Source organism: Echiichthys vipera, assembly GCF_963691815.1.
Source record: "Echiichthys vipera genome assembly, chromosome: 20".
Taxonomy (NCBI): domain Eukaryota; kingdom Metazoa; phylum Chordata; class Actinopteri; order Perciformes; family Trachinidae; genus Echiichthys; species Echiichthys vipera.
Window position 1 is genome coordinate 8,911,715 of NC_139845.1, and position 20,185 is coordinate 8,931,899.

General features: G+C 41.4%; 1 protein-coding gene across 1 annotated transcript in view; it reads right to left on the minus strand.

The window, feature by feature from the left end:
• The window catches only part of pcloa (piccolo presynaptic cytomatrix protein a), a gene marked incomplete at both ends in the record, with an annotated part of 57,547 nt that extends 38,935 nt beyond the window's left edge, over positions 1–18,612 (minus strand). The window contains 3 exons of the mRNA XM_083934940.1: positions 12,122–13,147; positions 15,296–16,349; positions 18,398–18,612. Coding sequence (XP_083791066.1) covers positions 12,122–13,147; positions 15,296–16,349; positions 18,398–18,612 — 2,295 coding nt within the window. The remainder of the gene's footprint in view (positions 1–12,121; positions 13,148–15,295; positions 16,350–18,397) is intronic.
• Positions 18,613–20,185: the final 1,573 nt, after the last annotated feature.

Below are 20,185 nucleotides of genomic sequence, written 5' to 3' on the forward strand. Positions count from 1 at the left end.
ATTCTGCCCGCCCTAGCCTCCAACCATGCTCCACCTCTTTGCCCATTTTTGGATGGCTTCAAAATAGTCCTTTAGAAACCTATGGGTAATGTCATAGACACACCATTCATGTCGATAGTCTTTGGTCATATTGAGTATCAGAAATTTTACTTGATGATGGCACCCGATGAAACATAAGGGGATCAGCAAATTCATGAAATTTCATCCTCTAGGTAAATGAATGTCTGTAGCAGATTTCATGACAAGCTATCCACTAAAACACTAGTGAGGAAGCACTTGTTGGATTATTGGATCCATTATAAATGATAGGGGGGATCTACAGGGTCTAAATTAACGGGGATGATACGCTTTCCCTCTTGCAGCCTTGCCTTGTAATTAACACTAACGAGGCAGGTGTATTTTTATACAACAATCTTTCCTGCTGAAAAGCTTTCAAATAGACATACCGGCATGCATTTCTGTTTATCTGTTGTGATGAGTTCTGCAAACAGCAGCATGGATGATTCATAAAAGCACTTTCTCACATCAACATCTTACAAGGATGTTTTCTAGCTTCACATGTTCACAGACACCAAAACATTTTGACAAACACCACCACGCACAGAGATGAGTTTGTGACGGCATTGGTGTCATACATATTCTCAGCTGAAAGGCACGAAATACCTCGGAAGGAAATGACAACTCTCTCTCTTCCCACATGATGTATCTCAAACAAATACAAGCGAATATGTGAACGAATAAGGACAGATTCGATGCAAGTGTTTTCATCATTCTTTCCTCTCTAACTTTCCCTCCTCCTCAAACTTCCTCCAAGGGCACAGAGTAGACAAACTGAAAACCGCAGACAGCAACCAAATACTGAGACTAGATGGGCTGTAGCCTTGCCCATGTTCAGTTATTGTATCTAACTGGGAATTGGAATTGTTTTGAAGGTCGGTGCAGCTCTTTGATTAAGACTAGGGATCCTACAAGGGTATTACTAATCTAAATTTAGACAGAGCCTGGCACTGACAGTGGGTAGAAGTAGAGGATCTAGAGGAGGATGGGAAAGATGGATAAAAACAGATGACATGATGGTGAAGGAGAGCAGTAGAGGAAATGTGAGGGCAAAAAAAGTGTGATAATGGTGTGTGTGAAAGGCTAAAGAAAATCAGAAGGATAAGGGAAGGGAGGAGAGAGAGCAAGATGAACCAAATGGAAGAAGGAAGAAGCAAACATTATTAGCAAACAGGATGAAACAAAAGTCATTTGGAGAAAGGGTGCGTGAGGGTATAGAGTGATGCAGTAGAAACAAAGGCGCTTAATGGCCATTGGAGGTTACTCAACACCAGCTCCTGCCAACAAGCTTAACATTATCACCATGTAAATCTGCTAATCAATTGCCAGGAAGTCAGATAAAAGCTGCAGCTCATGATGATTGCCAAGAATAAAATGTTAAAATTGGCAGTACCTGCTTTCAGGTAACTTCTCCTCGGCTAGCTTTAACTGCTCAGTGTTATTTCTCAGAGTTTCTTTAATCATTCTGTCTGAACAGCTTAAATAAATAGTTCACCATTTGAGAAATATGTTTATTTGCTACCTTGCTGATAGTTTTGTTTACTACATATTAGGCTACAGCTATGCTAGTGAGCTTAGTTTAGCATACAGACTGAAAAGATGGGGAAACAGCCAGCCTGGCTCAGACAAAATTTAACTGTTAGCATCTTGAGTTTATTCCATTTAAACAGTAAAGTGGTGTTTTCAATCCATCTTCCAAGATACAATGGTATCTCTACCAACTACTGCACAGGTAAATAAATACTGCACACCAATATTTTAACCAAGATAAAAGGCAGCTCATTTTGTTATAACCCTTATTAAATTAATAAAAATTAGGCTGTTGAAGTGTCCTTTGTGCAGCTTAAGTCACCTTGCAGTACCAGAGATCTTTCTAAAAGTTAAGTCTAGAAGTTGTTTTGCCCTTTTCGCATTGATGAGTGTTTCCGAGTAGCCAACTTACAGTAATTGTAATGCACAAGCAGAACAGCACAGCATCAGCTCCTTTACCAGCCAAAAAAGATCTCTGTCCTAATACATTTCCCATAGTTATAAATGTTCCCATCTTGGGAAGAGAGAGCCATCAATGTGCTGTATGCACCCTTTTCACGTGATCCAATGCTCATGTGTTGATGTCATTCTCGTTTGAATCATGAAACTAAATGTTATGTGAGCGGTGATAGCCTCAAGGCTTGAGAACTGGACTCTTGACCAGAATATTGTTGGCTTTAATCACAAAATAAGCAGCAAAAGGGAAGTTGAACAAATTGAATGCTGCTGTCAGAAAGCCTCAGAGAAAAGTACTTTTAACCCTCAGCTGCTTAGTAACAAGCACTGGAGGACCGTGGTTGTACTGGTCAGATCCTTCATGAGAATAAGCAAACCGAATATGAGTGAAGCAAAGTGCTGCAGGAAACCACAGCAAGCCATCTGAGCAAACTATTGCAAATTATTCAATGCTATATAGAAATATTCTATTTGACTCAAAGCTGACAGGTGGCAAATAAGAGCCTGAATGTTCTCCCTTGACAGCAGTGTCAGGCTATGTTGTTACATTGTGGATTGATATGATAATGGCAGGTGAGTGAAAAAAAAGAAAAAGGGTGTGTTTGTGTGTAGAAGTATGTTTTTTAAAGCGGCTCCAACACTAAGCAAGTAAGTGTGACAGTGCCTATATATACTCTGAGCCTAGGGATTAAGGATTTTAGTATATTTTTGGTTGTTGGTGGATGGTTGTTGGTTGTTGTTTCTTCAACCTGCTTTAGAATCTGTCTGCATGTGTCAGCATCTGAAAGAGAATACGTTAAGGTTTGCCTAAGTCACTGTCATATGTATAACAATGGGGAGTTTAATCCAAAAAAGTATACAGCAAAATGTTTCAATGTAATGTATTCATATTAAGTTTGTGTTAACACAATGAGAAACCTCAAATCCCTGTTATCCTTCCTGCTTAGAGCTCCATTCATCAATATTTGTTTTGACATTAAATCACATTCTGAAATGGGTAGCCCAAATCAAGCAAGCTTGTGGACCCCAGGAAGACAAGCAACCACTTTTTGGAAGCTAATGGAGATCCAAATAAAGAATAAAGCAATCTGACTGGTTCACAGTTGTGGTATAATAACCACGTACAACAGCTATGACGTCTAATTCCTTTGCACAATTTGATCAATTTTAGCTTTAGAAAGTTAGCTTATGTTAGGTAAAACCCACTTCAAAATGCAAACATTTAAGATGAGCTTATACCAACTAGGTGTCCTCACTACGAAGGAGTGGAGTGAGCAGTGCCCATCTCCTAATAAAAGTTTACACTATATTTAGAATTGTTTTCATTCCCTTACCTTTCCATCAGACAGCCTTTTCAGACATGGAACTGAAGCCGTTATCTATTCACTCTTCAAAGATACCAATTTTACTTTACAGAACACAGTATTTGCTGGTCTACCGCTGCATCGTTCAGTTAGTTAGTTAGTTAGTTTGTGTTATCGTTTGACTTTGGTAAATCCAAATGACCACTTTAAGCAAAATAAATAGTCTATGCTAGTTCCTAGTGTAGGCTACGTTCCACAGTAACCTTATGTCAACAGCCAGCAGAGGAGGGCCTATTTTCTATGGGGAACATTACTATATGTTAATGAAAATAGAGTTAAAATGGAATGTGTCACATCAGGACAAATACTAGCCGTTAGCTATGATATAATCACAGAATACCATGGCCTGAAATGAGCTATTGCTTTTATTTAACAGTTTTCAAGTATGGCAATATGAAAGTTATAGGCACATTCCAATTTGAATATATTGTTTTAAATTAATAAAATCGTTGCTTGTCATGAGCTACAGCCATATGATGGTCATTTTGCTCTGTATGTGTCAGTTGTTTGCTAACGCTTCCAAAAAGGCGATAATACGCCTTACTTATATTAAACATTATAGTGTGTAAGGAGCAGTTACTTCATACATCAATTTGCATCAGCCTCATCATAAGCTGGTAAATGTGTTTGTTTTCCATGCAAAGTTTTTCCGCTACTGAGCTCATCGGTGCATGTGGACAAGGGAATTGTGCCAGAAGAGTGGAAGGACGGGGAGGGGGTGGGAGTAAGATTTCCACCTCCCTTCTCCATCCCATCTAAAGGTTACGCCTAATGAGCTGTGGGCGTTGGTTAACAAAAAACATTTGGAAGCTTACTGTTGTTCAACGGAGATATGGAGTTAAGAGGTTCAGGCACACGTTGAGAGAAAAGGAACTGTGTTTTGATTGAACTGTAATTCGCCTGTAATGCTAATAACTGTGCATGTATATTCAGCAGTGTATAAGTGAATCATCTATAAAAAATATATACTGTATATTTGAACATGAAGCCATATACAGTACCATATGGTCCATGTTTTGTATGAGAACATTTTGTATTTCATGTTTGTTTTGTGTATGATATTTACTGCATATTAACATGGAATATATGCATGATTTATGCATCTATCATCAATGCTTTACAGTACTTTACTGTACAATTATAATGTATGAGTGCAATTGTTCTCACATTAATTCAGTATAAAAATGTGCAATAATTTTAAAAAACATTGACAAATATTAAGTGTTCATGTATAGTACAAAGTAGTCTCCATAATTTTAGTACGTGTGATTTTAATATAGTTTCATATGGAAAATACTGTACTTCGTTTCAAGCATGTAATATTATTGACCCACTTGGGAAAGCTTTTCCCTGGATAGCTACAGTACATGACAAAGCATATATTTAATCTACAACAAACACTTATGCTCTTGTCCTTAACCGGCATTTTGTACCAGAACTGGCCAACTGCGCTGTTATCAATCATTTTTGAATGCCAGGACATATTTGTATCCTACATATTTGTATAAGAGCATAACTGGTCAGTATTTCTATAGGAAATTAGCCAAGTTTACCTAGAAGTTGGTGTGGGAAAAGGCATAGGAGGTCCTAAACAACAAGTAACTACATTATACAGTATGTATTTGTTTCACTATAATTGTATTACAAAGACACAGGTCAGGGGCTTAATTTATAGAAAATATTCACAATTGAAAAGGAGCTAGTAAAACTAACAAACGCACTAACAGATTGAGGCAGCGGTAGAGCAACTCCTGTGTTCTGTGAGGTAAAAAGGACTGTTTTTGTCTTCAGTTCCCCCTAAAAATGACAGGGCAGTCCCACGACAAGGTAAAGCAGTGAAATTATTGTAAATATATTACACTTACACTGATAATGATACATTTTTTTTTAGGTGGGCCTTTATTTAGGTAGCTAAAATACATTCAGCGGCTGTCCCCAGCAGTACATTTCTTAGTTTACGAGCCTTCGGAAAATCAGAACTATCCTTTTAAATCTAGTAGCAACAGAGAGCCTTTTCCACATGCATAGCAGAGATACAATTCAGCCTCACAGACTTTGTTTAAATCAACACAGCCACACAGAACCACGGCTATGTTGTTGAATTCAAGGCAATTTGAGTGTCGGCCGCTTCCTATATCCCCCCAACTATTGTGTGATGTTACAATTCATGCTTTGTCAGATGTTTCTGACTGACAGTAAATTCTGCCTATAGGTGTTGCTAATGTGACTCAGAGGCTTGAGTCACAAGTGCTACGACAAACCACAATAGTCACATTGTCATGGTCTGACTGCTAAGAGCAGCATTGGCTGGCGCCCATACCCTTTGTGACAACCCCCATCTTCTCCAGTCCCCTGTTCGACTCCTGTTTCTGTCTTTCTGAGTATTCTCTCTTCTCTCCTCTGTTTTGGGCTTTTCCTTCCTCCATTATAATTGTAATATGTCTGTGTTTGTTACTCATTTCACGTTTCATTTTCTGTTGCTGTTGATATTTTTCAGCCTGGACACGTATGTATGTGTACATTTCACACCTGATTTAATTGTAACTGAATAAAAAAACGGAGAGTTTGTGCCTAGGATCTTGTCTGTGTGTCTCAATCTGTCAATCCGACAAGTGCCTTACATCTTCACTCCCTTCCTCTATTTTCTAATCCACTTTCCTTTCAGATATTTTAATGCGTGGAAATTATTTCCGGAGGTGAAGCCATTTCGTAATCCACGCTCTGTTGTTGGCAGCACCTACTGATAATCAATTTTGAGTGAGTCAGACATAAAGCCAACTCACCTTTCCACACAAATCAGAAGCTCTCCTGTCACTCTTGTACCCTGTTTTCAAGGGGAGCAGCAGCCAGGATGTAAATACAACAGTTCGTGCTAACTCGATGAAGCCGTTTGCAGTGCCTGAAATCAGTTCATTCAATGGTAAACCACTTGTCACAACTTGAACAAAGTCCAGGACTTGGTAAATAGGGGAAACGGCATATTATATTCTAATTCATGTAACAACACTCACACTGCCAAATTATCCAAATAGTTCCCCAGCAGACATCAAAGCATTGCACCCCCATCCCGACACATACACACAAACACCTTAATGTGTAAAGACACTATCCATTTCAATCCTTTCAAGGTGGCTGTGTGTGAGTGAATCTGTGGGTTGCCTTTTGCAACAGAAAGACCCCTTTAAAGGAGGAAACGTGAAAGAGGGAGCACACAGCAGAGAGAGAGACACACATAGAGAGAAAGAGAGAGAGAGAGAGAGAGAGAGAGAGAGAGAGAGAGAGAGAGAGAGAGAGAGAGAGAGAGAGAGAGAGAGAGCGCTGCCCTGCAGTAGCTTGTGTTCTCTCCCTCTGTGGCTCTTTTGTGGCTGTGACTTGTTTTGTACACTTCTGCCTCCTGGGCAAGTGGGTTCAAAGCTGTGAGGCAACTGGATGGTATGGGCCAGATAAAAACTAACCTGGAATACACAAAGACTGAAATCAAACTACAGTAACCAACAGATTCATATCAGGGATGTGATAGATCAGGTAAAGAGGAGAACAAACAACACCAGGCTAAGGTTTTGAGAGGGTCTTGACTGTATCTGTTCATGACCATGGAGCATGCATTTATCTGCCAGTGCAGACTCAGGAGGGTTCAGACTGTGGGAGGGTATTGTTATGCTGTGGGCATCACCAAAGAATAACAATGAGGGAGGAAGACACAGGAAACACCACGTAGTGAGTGAGTGAGTGGGTCGGCGGATATCGAGCCTCACAGACGTGAGGATGCATAAGGCATGGGCCTACCAACAAAAACATGCAGGCACTGATGAACTAAGGCTGTCAAAAGTATTGTTACTTTCATATTTTTTCAATGCCACGTTTCAAAATGATACGGTCCACATTCAATAGCATTGAAAGTATCAAAGCATTTACTTTTTCTGTAACAGCACTGTGTGCAGGGTGTTCATGAAAAAATTATATAAATTTGGGTGCCCAGAACTTGTTTTTTTTCCATGGTATCCAAAGAGGTAGCGAGTATTGTTATTTTATAACTTGTATAGTATTTATAATTTGTATAGTATCGTACAACTGTATACAATTGTTTCAAATTCTGGTATCTTGACAACACTTTTTTATTATAAACAATAATTATTCATTGGAGAACACTCTTAAACAAAACTAGCACAGTTGACCCGAGACATATCTAAACTGGTAATTCCAAAAACAAGCTCTAAAATAAGCTGCTAGCTTTTTGGTATTTAGCATTGAGATAAAGTGTTTAGCCTAGCTTAGCATGGAGAAAATGCAAGTCTTTCACCATGGCGTTTGAAAAATATACATTCAGCACATCCGAAGCTGCCTTATTTACACACACAGTTCTGTATATCAAAACAAAGTTCAGTAAGAATGATGGTGATGACTACATTTGTTAGCTACAGATATAGTGCTGTATTTGCATGTCCTTTCTTTATGCAAAGCTAAGCTAAAAGGCTAAAATAGCCTTTGGTGCACTTTGAGTTTTCACTTTGAGTGGAGCCTAATTAATTCTTACATGACAGCAGAGTACTTGCATTATTCCTTTGCAGCATTCAGCAGCTAGGATCATCCCTTTTCCACAGCCTCTCAATGTTTAATAATTAGGACCAGGGAGGCCATTTCATTTATTACAGCAGGGCAAATACTTGTTGTTTGCCTGTAGTAATGTAGTGGTCAATTTTAAATGCTATGAAAAGAATAGTACATATTTGGTAGTTAATATTTATTAGACTTGCACAGGTGTATTCACCCTTAACTACGCCACTGTATCTATGACTGGATCCTAAACTGCAGGAACCGTAGACCGTGGTTCAGCTTCTGAATGGGAAAAAATCAGCGGTGATTTCCACAGAGCTTGGTAAGAAGAATGTTCAAATTTAGTTAGTTCTCCTGGTGATACAGGGTGTAGCTTGCAGGCTTCTCTCTGAGCTTGGATCCTTTCATTCATGCTTGTTAGCAAAGTGGTGCCTCTCCCATTTTAAGCAAGATTTCTCAGGCGAGCACATCATTACTGATAAGGGCAACATGACATGGAGCCTGAGCTACAGAAACATCGCTGAGCAGCACTAGACACACATCTTCACACTTTCTCTACATCAAAGGAAGCGACAGTGGGAAAGGCAAAGGGATAGCCCCACTAAGGGAGAGTCTGACACAGAGAAAACACGGTATTTAAGAGCAGGATAAGAACCAAAAACCACTGGTATTAAGAGTGTCTCCTCTCGGCCTTATAAAGATTAAAGGCTACAAAGAAAGAAGACATAGCAGAGTCAAATGATATAAAATTCTAAGAAAATGTTACAGAAAAAAATAATCAAAAGGGTAAAAGACAGTCAGGGGGATGTGATGGAAATTAATAAAGAAATGAAGAGAAGCGAGGGTGGGGTGCCTATTTTCACGACTCGATATAAGCGCAGACACTTGAGTTTAGGATCAAGCCTCGATAGAAATAACAGGCTTCCTGTTGCCCTTTAAATCCTTTTAAGAAAGGAGATTACGCCTACACACGCAAACGTGTTGACACATACCATATGCATGCAACCTTCAGTATTTCAATGGACTTTAAGGCCTTATTGTCACACACATATTGTGATGAAAAGTCATTCAAACAAGCAGCACACCTACAGTGTGCAGTGTGTGTGTCTCAGTCACACCCAGTCACGAATAAAACATACAGTTCAGTCGCTCACTTCTCACCCCACCCCCTCCCCAGACTCATACACTGCATGTACACGCACTGTGACCCATTCACATGCGTCAGCAAGTAAGAAAACCCATACTGACAGCCGACATTATAACAGCGAATGACACAGAAGCGAGGCACCGTACGTAGGAAGTAGATGACTCAAACAAGGTGTTGTATATGTGTTTGTTTCCTAAAGCCTTAGTCCACAAGGCAGTAATGCTAATTTGTAATTTGGATTTCTACTAGAACATGTGTTAATGCTTTGATGTAAAGAAAAAGAAATTTTTCTCATACTGTATGTGTGAAAAAAGCTAGATCCACTCTCCGTCTGAAACGCTTCATTTTAGCGCCTGTCTCTTTAAGCCCCCCCTCCCGAAAAAGCCCGGTCTGCTCTGACTGGTGTGCCTTTCCAGGTCTTTTGCATCTGTGCTCTTGGCATCTCTGCACCGTCATTGCATCCAGAATGACAGTAACTGTAGCACGACTTTCTGCCTTTATACATGTATATTATAGTTGTGACATCACAACCATGCAGAAGTCCTGACGGCTTGTTTAAAGGCACAGTTTCTGAATATGGGCTGTGTGAGTTTCTCTGCTGGATTTAGTTTTGGTACTTTCACAGTATTTATATAGCGCCTTGACCTGTTCCATAATGAAGAATAGATGGGAATTTTACTTTAACAATATGGGACCTTTCAGATTTAACTTGTTTTATTTGAGTTCAACTGAATCCTTGAACTATTAAATTGTATTTAGTCCTAGAAGAGTCAAAAATGATTCATCCTCTTCCTTGTACCAATTTGTAGCAACGCAATTCTTACACAAACAAAACTAAGTTGATGGTTCTGGCTTTAAGACAAGATGGAGTTGAAAGGACTAATCTATATCTAATTACAACATCAGTGGCTTGGATGCCCATCTTTTCAGCATAATTACATTTTTCCTCACGCGTGGGTTCTATTAAGTGATTGTGCAGTTCAGCTCCTCATTATCCCAGCAAATGTGTGCAATTCAGAGCTGCAGAAAAGGTCAAGAATCTGAAATGTTACAAGAACTTGATTCTTTCAAAGCGCTGTCACGACTGTAAACAAATGACAGCCATCTTGTTTTGGAATAAAACCAGAGGGCAAAGTGAAATGCTCAGAAAACCACGCCCACTTAAGGGTAAAACAAAACAATATGCAACTGGAGCTAGGTAAAACATAACATTTTAGCATGCCATGGGTTTATTTTAGAACCATGTATATCAGAGAGAATGTGAGCTCTTTGTAATCTAATGTTAGCCATGTATTAGCACCATATCTTTCTGGTTTATCCAGATGCCACTATAACATAAGTTGCATACTGACAAAATGCTTTAGCTCAACTTACAGAAATATAGTTAGCCTAACGCCACTACTCTCATGCATGGTTAAATATGAAGCGACAACAGCTGGTTGGCTAAGCTTAGCACAAAAACTTGCAAGAGCGGGAAACAGCAAGCCTGGCCCAGTCAGAAGACAACAAAATCTGCCTACCAGCATCTATAAAGCTCACTAATTAACATGTCATGTTTAAGTACAAAAATCTTAGTGTAAAAACAACAGTTTGCCAGAAAGTTAGGGCTCCATCTTCCTCTATTTCCAGTCTTTATGCTAAGCTAACTATTTGCTTGTTGTAGCATTATGTTAAATGGAAAAAAATGGGAGTGGTATCAATCTTCTCATCTAACTGGTGGGAAAAGTAATATGTTTATTTCCTAAAGTCAATATTATTTTATAATATTTCTTTACAAAGTCAAAGTTAGAACTTAAAATTTCCTCTACCTCTTAACAATGGATTATGTTCAAATATGAGTTCCACTTGTTGGTGCAAAAGGCTCTTTAGAGAGCCAGAAATACATGAAATAGATTAATAAAGACACGCTTAGTAAAGTAAGTAAAGTGGTTAACACGTGAAGCCAGAATAGATGGTTGAAAAACACACGATTGAGCCCAGAGTCACATAACCATGTCAAGACTCAAGAGGATATAATCAAATATCCAACTGTTATTGGTCAGTGGCTTCAGTTAATTTAACCATGCATGGCTTATAGTTTTCTATGAATGAGTACATCATGATTTGCATATCGAGGGGTTTTAGCATATGTGAATATGTTTAGCCTGCATGCTGAGAAACCACTCAACCGAAAGCACTTTTTGGCCTCTATTCCCAAAATATACTGATCCTACAACACAGAGTACCATCTGCTCGGTGGAACTCAACACAGTCTTGTGATGATGCTTCCGATGAGACAAAACACCATGGTAACAACCAGCAAACCAGTCCCTACACGTCAAGGGACAAACAGGCCAAAGGTGTTTGGTTTCCACCTCATTATTAGGCAAACTAAGACAGTGGACACTGTCATTTACACAAATACGCAGAAGGGAACATACAAGCAACATACAAATCATACAGGCACACAATTGATTTCACAATGAAAGAATAGTCAATGATAAGAAATGTGTGCATTCTGTACACACAGCCAAATATGAATACAAACAAGTAGTAAGATCACACAAACATACCATACACACACTTGCGGAGTATTCAGTTTCAGAGTCAAGTGTCAATTGTTTGAAGTGCTCTTTGATGATTTAAACAACCTAATTTATCTCTCTGGCCAACCCCTCCACTAAAGAAAGCCTGATAATAATGTGACTGCCATTTTAAAATGCAGTATAACTGACCACATCCTTTAATTCAGTGGTCAAACTAGTACAGATGTCATTACAGTTTATTTGGAGTAAACTAATGTACTCAGCGCAAGTAATAAAATAGCGTCCTCCTTTCAGAGTGCTTTGAGAGATGCTACTGGGAAAATGCAGAGATGAAAACTCCTGATGGTATCTTTACAGTGACCTATTTCAATGAAACATCTAGAGGATGTTTGTGGACTATTTATACTCAACAGATTGCATAAATTATTGGTAGGTACAGTGTGTTGAAAGCACAGAACACTATGAGGCTTAAGAAAACTTGTTCTTACCTCTCCTAAATGGGGAGTAGGGTTAAATCCACAAAGGTTGCAAACTGTCTTCTTGCACTCGGTGCAGAAGCTGTAGTTGGGCGTGTCTGCTAAGCCCACATTCAGCTCCACCTTACAGAGAGGGCAGCTTTCCTTGGCTGTTGAGGCCGGGGCAGGTGCAGGTTTGGCTGCTGGCTCCTTCTCTTCCCGCTCTGCAGAAAAGGTTCTGGGGGGTCTCTTGAACTTAGCAGGTGGAGTGTCAGGAGCAGAGTCAGAATCAGGAGGAGACCCAGGAGGAGAGAAGGGGGAGTCAGGTGGTGAGCCAGGGCCAGAATCCGGAGGGGAACCTGGTCCAGAGTCTGCTGGGGACCCAGGTGGAGAACCAGCTGCCTTCTCCTCCTCTCCAGAGACAAGATTGGTGGCTGAATTCAAGAGTGAAGATCCAAAGCTGAACATCTGTGACGCCGCAGCGGGAGGTTTTGCTGATTCTGTCAACCCTCCAAAACCTCCAAAAAACTTCCCAGCCGCTGACTCCTCCTGCTTTGGCGCAGCTTGAGCTTGAGGCTTCGACGATTCCATCAAACCGCCAAACCCGCCAAACAGTTTCCCTGTGACGGACTCTGCAGCTTGTGAAGCAGCAGCAGGAGGTTTGGCTGCGTCTGTCAAGCTCCCCAGACTGATACCTCCCAACCCCCCAAAAAAGCTGGACTCCTGTTTGGCTTTAGCTGGAGACTGCTGAGGACTGGACTTTGGTTGAATTGGGCGGCCTGTCTTGGGGTCAATCTTTGGGGATCCTCCCAATGAGGATCCAGGGGAAAGCGGCCCAGGAGAGGTAGCACCTGGGGATTTCTGCCTCGGTGTGGTTGGCGGCGTTAACCCTTGGTCGGTGGTACTCTGCTGCTTTATCAGCAGCTTGCCCGGTTTTCCAGTTGCCTGTCTCTGGGGCGAAGGTGGGGCAGAGCCTTGTCTGGGCTTTGTCATGCCAGGGGGATCCATACCACCCATCGCTCGCTGCATCTGGCAGTTCAGACACAGCCACTCTTTACCCTGTGCGTGAAACAAAACATGGGTTGTTTATGACTGGAACAAATGTTCACAGTTATGAGTACAGACATCAATGGCATGAGTAATTACAGTATATACACAGGCAAACATAACCAAATAAACCCCTAAAATATCTACTTACTTATTGTTTAGCGTAAAAAAAATAAAGACACATTTAGCGACACCACTAATTAGTGTTTCAAATGATGCTGAATGCTGTTTTCCCAAACCAATTGCTTCTTACAACATGAGAGAATTCAAATCTGTCAACAATTACATAAATGCTACCAAGTAAAAAAAACACAGTTATATTAAATGTTTATTTCTAATTAAATTAAAAAAAACTGTTATTTATACACACAAACACAGACAGACAGACAGACAGACAGACACACACACACACACACACACACACACACACACACACACAAACACAGCATCTGAATAGCCAAAGGTTTTCAATGGACTGTTAGGAGAAAGGCAAATAGTATTGATGTATCCATGCTGTTTATATTGTCATTTATCCTAGGTACTGTAAATACTAGCCCATTATGAACTGTTGCATTTCATTGTCGCTGTTCTGACGATACAGGATATCTCAACACCAGTTCCCAAAAAAGCCTGGCTACACCACAGTACTCTCAGTTTTGTGTACAGGGTATCTCGGTTTCCACTGTGTGCAAACCACAGTGTTTAAAAAGGCCAATGTTGACAATTTGATCACTAACTAGAACAAAACAATGTGTGTATGTCTGTCTGCGATGGTAATTATTGCATACAATGCATACAGAGATGAGGTCAATTCGACCAACCTAAAAAGCATGCAGTTTGTATAATGTAGCAACATTTTATTTTATTTTATTTGTGGAGATGTTATTCAGAATTGAAAGTAAAAGAAAATCCACTCCCTACTGATCTATCTGCTGAAGAAATGATGCCATCTTGGATCTGCATAATGATAAATCACAAGAATAGGCTCAAGCAGAAGGAACCAGTCATTCCGCTGTGCTGTAATCATGGCCCATCAGCATTTGCAATTCAAGTGTGACCGAGTGTCCTCTCTGGCTGGCACAGGATCTTCCTGTGGCCATGACATGAGTCACCTTGGTCAACAATTCCTGGGTCCATATGGTCCCTCTGTTCCTTGAATCATGGGCCACTCTTATGAGACGCGCTCCCTTCGCCAGGCTCAGAGCACAGCAATATACTGCTCACAGGCTAGTGTTGGATTTAATAATACAGTGAAATGATTGGTTTTATTATTTGGTCTTATTTTTGAAATCTTATTGTCAATTGCTCTTTAGTAAACTTTATTGAAACACATTCCCCTCTCTACTTCCGGTCCGTCCCCTATATGTTACACTCTTAAATCCATACACACATCAATGATCCTATTACACTTCAGCCCTTACTATAAGCCTGACACAAGCTGGAAGTTCACGATTTCTGATTACAAGTGAATACAGCATAACTGTACGCAATGAAGACTTAGGCTGGCAGACCAACCGCTGTCAGTAGTGTAACTAACATGGCGGCGTATTTACATCTGGCTCCGGAATGTCGCCACAGACAGGGATATTGTAATATTCGGCAAAAAGGCAAGTAGAAGTGCTTTCATTAGTGGGTCGTATTATCCGTCACAATTGTTTTAAATCACTTTTTGATAGATAGTCACTTAAAAGACAATTAAATAGATGAATATCATACAGAGGGCATCTTTAAAACGCAAATCATCAATAATTTCCATTTGTCCAATTCAGCTCATGATGTTGATTAAACTCTTAGTTTTTGTAAGAATAAATACGTTTGTAGGATTATATTTTTAAGGGCAATGTGGATTGAACAAATTTAATGGATACTTATATATTTTACCCATGGAAAACTGAATAACGTGTGACCTTTTCCAGCCCCTGGCATCAATGACATGGACTGTCTTGTATTGTTGGATAAATGCCAGTATACCCAGCAGTCGACTTGGATTTTGTTTGATCAATGGATATTTACAATTTGGAAAACTGACAGCTACACATACAAAATGTGTACATCAATGTAAGTCATGACAGGAACTTAATGAGGAAGATAAACATAGTTTTAAAGTGATGAGATAAAAAAAGACAACTTAAGAACAAAAGAAAGTAATCTCTGTCTTACCGCTGAGTCTGGGGGGCTGAATCCACAGAGACTGCAGACCTGGTTCTTACACTCAGTGCAGTTACTGTAATTAGGTGGGTCCTTAGATCCAGTGTTCAGCTGGGTGGTCTTACACAGTGGACAGAGCCCACCTTCAGGCTTTCCAGCCCCCTGCTGACCAGGAGGCCCTCCGCTTTTAGTAGGCTGTCCAGGATGAGCCCCAGGGCCTGGTGGCCCTTGCTGCTTGGGTCCAGGTATCCCAGGTCCTTGTTGAGGGGGTCCACCTTTTTGCTGAGGAGGCCCACCCTGTTTTGCACCTGGACCTGGTGGTCCTTGACCTGGCTTAGAGGCCTGTTGCCCTGGGGGTGCTTGGCCTGGTGGACCCTGACCTTGCCTGGGGGCCTGCCCAGGGGGTCCTTGGCCAGTAGGACCCTGGCCAGATTTGGGCCCCTGGCCTGGTGGTCCCTGTCCTTGCCTGGGTCCCTGCACATGGGGTCCTTGGCCAGGAGGACCTTGGCCTGATTTAGGTCCCTGGCCTGGTGGTCCCTGACCTTGCCTTGGTCCCTGACCAGGGGATGCTTGTCCTGGCTTTGGCCCCTGTCCCGGAGGGCCCTGACCCTGTTTCTGAGGTCCTCCCTGTTGTGGTCCCCTTGGACCTGCCCCTTGCTGAGGGCCCTTGCCCGGTGGCTTTCCTCCCTGCTTGGGCTCAGGTGTTGCAGATGCATCTCCCTCCTCCTCATCCCCAAATAGTCCAAACTTGGGCATGTTGACAGTATCTCCCATGGAGGATATGGAGGAGGAGACAGAAGAGGTCATAGATGACACAGCACTGAGGGGGTTGGCCCCGCTGAGGAAGCTGGAGCCAAACATGCCGGATGACTTGGTCTCTGGGTCTTTTGGCTCCTGCCGGAATCTGGATTCAAAAAGGCTGAGGGACGAGGGGCTGCGGCCCGGTGTGGGTTTACCAGGTGGACCCTGGTTGAAGGCGTCTACAGTGCGACTCTTACTGAGACCTGTAGGGCCCCTGGAGGCCCCTATTTGCTGGGAACGCTGATGGGTATCAGATTCGGACGGTCTGGAAAATATAAAAAACAGCGATTATTGTAAGCACTGCTTCTATCGCTATTGTTGATTTTTTTACTTTAGCAATGTGAGAAACTCTTAAGCCATGTCCACACCAAAGCACAGCTGACCCAGGGTCCAAATAGAAACCAGGCCAGATGGTTCTGCAATATACTCTAGCTCCATACCAACCCAGCCCTTAATGTGTCACAGTAATTTGTTTGGTGATGATCAGCTAACATTAAAACCATGAAAACTAAAACCTTAACAGCTCTCTCTGCTGAATTATTCACACAATCGGAAAACTCAAAACAATCACAAACACTCACACTGTCTGAAATAATACTAACATTAACAAAGTATCAGTAGGCCTGTATGTAGTATTTCCATGCATATGCAATTTTTCCATCTCAAACATTATTTAGCACAATATTGCTTGAAAAGTTTACCAACTGCTCTGCCTTTACTGTAGCTCTATTGTGCTAAATTAAGGCCATAGAACTAGCTCTTTGTTAATCTGGGACCCTTTCAACACATCAGTGCACACAGAATGTGTAGCTAGCAGCCCTGGGGTAAAGCTGACAGGAAAGTGAATACCGCTGAATGACACGGAGTGTAGATCATTGAGATAGAAAGGGAAATGCTCGACTCCGTGGGGGTAAGCTGAGACATCTTTGTTAGCTCAGGCTGAGAGGCGAAATACACATCCTACTCTTAAGAACGAGCAAGGAAGTCAATCTTTAGAGAAATGCAATAATGGACTAATGGGTTAATGTTTTGTTATTGTATGGTGATGTGTGTATACCACATACAGACCAAGTGGTGTTTTAGGCTGCTGTTTGAAAGTGCCTGGTGCTTCTGCCCTTGTGTCAGAAATAAATAGCATTACCAGGCATTAAAGCTTAAAGTCATAATGAATACAGCATTTTATTTTTTTATTTTTTACAGTGAGCACTGAGTAATACATGACTTTGAATGGTAAGAGCCCAACAAACACTGTAAGTAGTGGTGTTGCAATGCCCACTGCAGCGTGTTTTTCAGCACCACGGACAGCGACCAGGCTCCACGACTGATGCCTCAACAACAGAACGTAAAATCCGACTTTTACATGTTAAAAAAATAATAATAATAGTCAGAAAGCAGCAGGAGGGAAGCCTATGAGTGATGACATTAACGCTGCTGTTCTATTTATAGTCATATTAATATTGATGCACCCCTCCCCCCGTCTACAGCTCAGATATAAATAACAATTCTCCCCCCAATTAGAGTCAATTAGCAGAAGCACACATGATGTAATGTTTTTTTAACCGATATCGAGGAACATTTCACTATTATACGAGACACGTTTAAATCGGACACATTATGGAAGTGGCAGCATATTGTTTTCATTGGCTGCTGTCCTCCTCTCCCTCCATAACACTGCATATTTCCAACACAACCGATTAGGATCCTATTTACGTGAAATTCTAATTGGCTGATAAAAAAGGTAGGGTATTTGTTTATCTGGGTGTTAAAGCGTCGTTCAGATGGGGACAAAAAACACTGGGCACGACAGATTTTCTTTCCCAGCAGGCATTTCGGAAATTTCGTACAAATATTGGAGGTGTGTCTCTCTGATCTCACACAGAGAGACAAAACGCGGAAACCGATTCCCCGATTAAGACTAATTTCACACATTTAGTCTTAGAAAAGCGTCTGTGGGTGAGCAGGTAAAACGAGGCTTGTGCATCCTCTAAAAACAGCAGCCCAGGCCCACACAACGCGTATCAGATGAACGTGCCCGGCCAATATTGGTGCTGAATTAGTGTTTTTTTCCTGCCATTCAGATGCTCAGATGTTAATGATAATCCGTAACAGTGAGCTCTAAGAATAGAATCATTTCTTGGTGCGGCTGGGAGGATCAAAATGGGCGTGAACGAGCTGTCTGCGTCTTCCCAAATGATGCTTCACACAACCACAACACATCCGCTCGCTCCTCTCTCACGCATCACAGTGTGGCTATTTTAAGTATGTAAATATATATGTATATGTATATCGAAAATGCTGGTTAAAAAGCCCTGCCTTCGTGCAGCTGCTGCGCCTCCGGGCTGCCTGCCTTGCGCCCTTGACATCGCCGCGGCGAGCTGCCTCCTCTGCTCCTCGCTGAGTTCACTCAGGTTGACCGGAGTCCCATCGGGGACCCGGACGAAGCCACCCTTCCCGTCAGGTGCCAGCCCCTCTGGTAGCCCAGACAGCGGCCCTCCTTCGCCTCCTTCCAGACTCGCTTCGTTCCCCATGATCGACCCCTCCCGTGCCCCTGTATTCGGATCAATGTACGATCCGAGCCCTCTGCGCGTTTTTATGGCCAAAATGCGCAGCGAACACGGTGTTCCTCGGTGTCTCGGAGCATCTCAGGTGGTTTCTTCTCACTGGTTACTTTCCTTTCCTGCGCTGTCTTTCCATTTCCCTCTTTTTTGCTCCTTGTTTTTCTGTGTCGCGCATCTCTGCAGCCTATACACCACAGTTACCACAGTTTTCCGTGAGGGGGTCTCCGTCTTACTACTGCTCACAGTCACAGAAGGCGGTTTCCGGTAGATTTTACAAAATAAAATCGTTATTAATTGGCATTAATGTAGGCTAATTATGCCGTTTTATTACACTGAAAAATGTGCTTCACAGAAATATTAAATTTCAAATTTTAAATAGACACCCTTTATCCTATACCACACCACGAATAGCATGTAGTCTACAAAATGAGTGGGATGTCTAATTCTAAGTTTCTTAAAAAATCTGGACGCGATTTCTTGTTTTGCTCCGCCACCCTTCACGGAACGTTATTCATACATTAATTGTTACCTCCAATAGAATATTTGAAGGCTTTTATTTTGAAACCAAACTTGTATCACGTCAGTTCTTTTCTATGTAACTCTAGTTCTCTTTAGGCAGATCCTCCAGCAGCCTCCTCTTCACACCGCGCATGTTCCGCCTGTGACAGGTGATCAGAAGACATCAGCGGAGGAAAATGTCTTTTAAAGGGGACTCGCTCAGCTGAATAAGTGTCTGGGTTGTTTTAAAGAATCCTGGCTGAGCGGAACACAAAGGACAGGTGGGGTGATGCTTTTCTTTCAGCTCAATTATTACCATTTTATAGTAAAATGACTCAACGAAGAGAGTTATAAATATTGATTGTGGGTCAAGTATCTGGGGCTACAGCGAAAAACTCGTGGAAGTTCCTACAACCCATACACACACCACCTCTCCACACACAAAGTATTTCAGTATTGTGATAGTATGAGACGCATGCCTTTACAGGCAAACCCGGTGTGAATCCATCCTGGACTAGCCATCCAGTCATTCTGCCATATGCCATATGTATATATATATATATATATATATATATATATATATATATATATATATATGTATATATAATTTCAGGGGAAATTGCTATAAAATATTCAAAAGTACAGATGAAACATCTTCGAAGGTCTTCAGAAGACTCATACCATGAATAATATCTCATATGCTTTGTTCTGTTTTCTCCAGTTGTCCGCTGTAAGATGTCTCATTTTATATCTAAAGCCTTTATATTCTCAAATATGTTAATGTGCTACTGAAGGCTGGGCAGAAGCATGTAAGGAATAATACAGTCTTCATCTCCTCTCCTCTTGTGAACATCTCTGATGGTGTCGAACCCTGCATGTGATCGAATGACTTTAAAATGATAAAGCGCACTAATAAAAAGACATCTTGGAGAATGCAGCGGAGTGTTGCATTGCCAATATGTGAACCTGAATGCAAAATGAAACAATTCCATTACATCAGCCCACGAGCTGAGCCCCCGCAGAACAGACCCACAGTATATTTAAC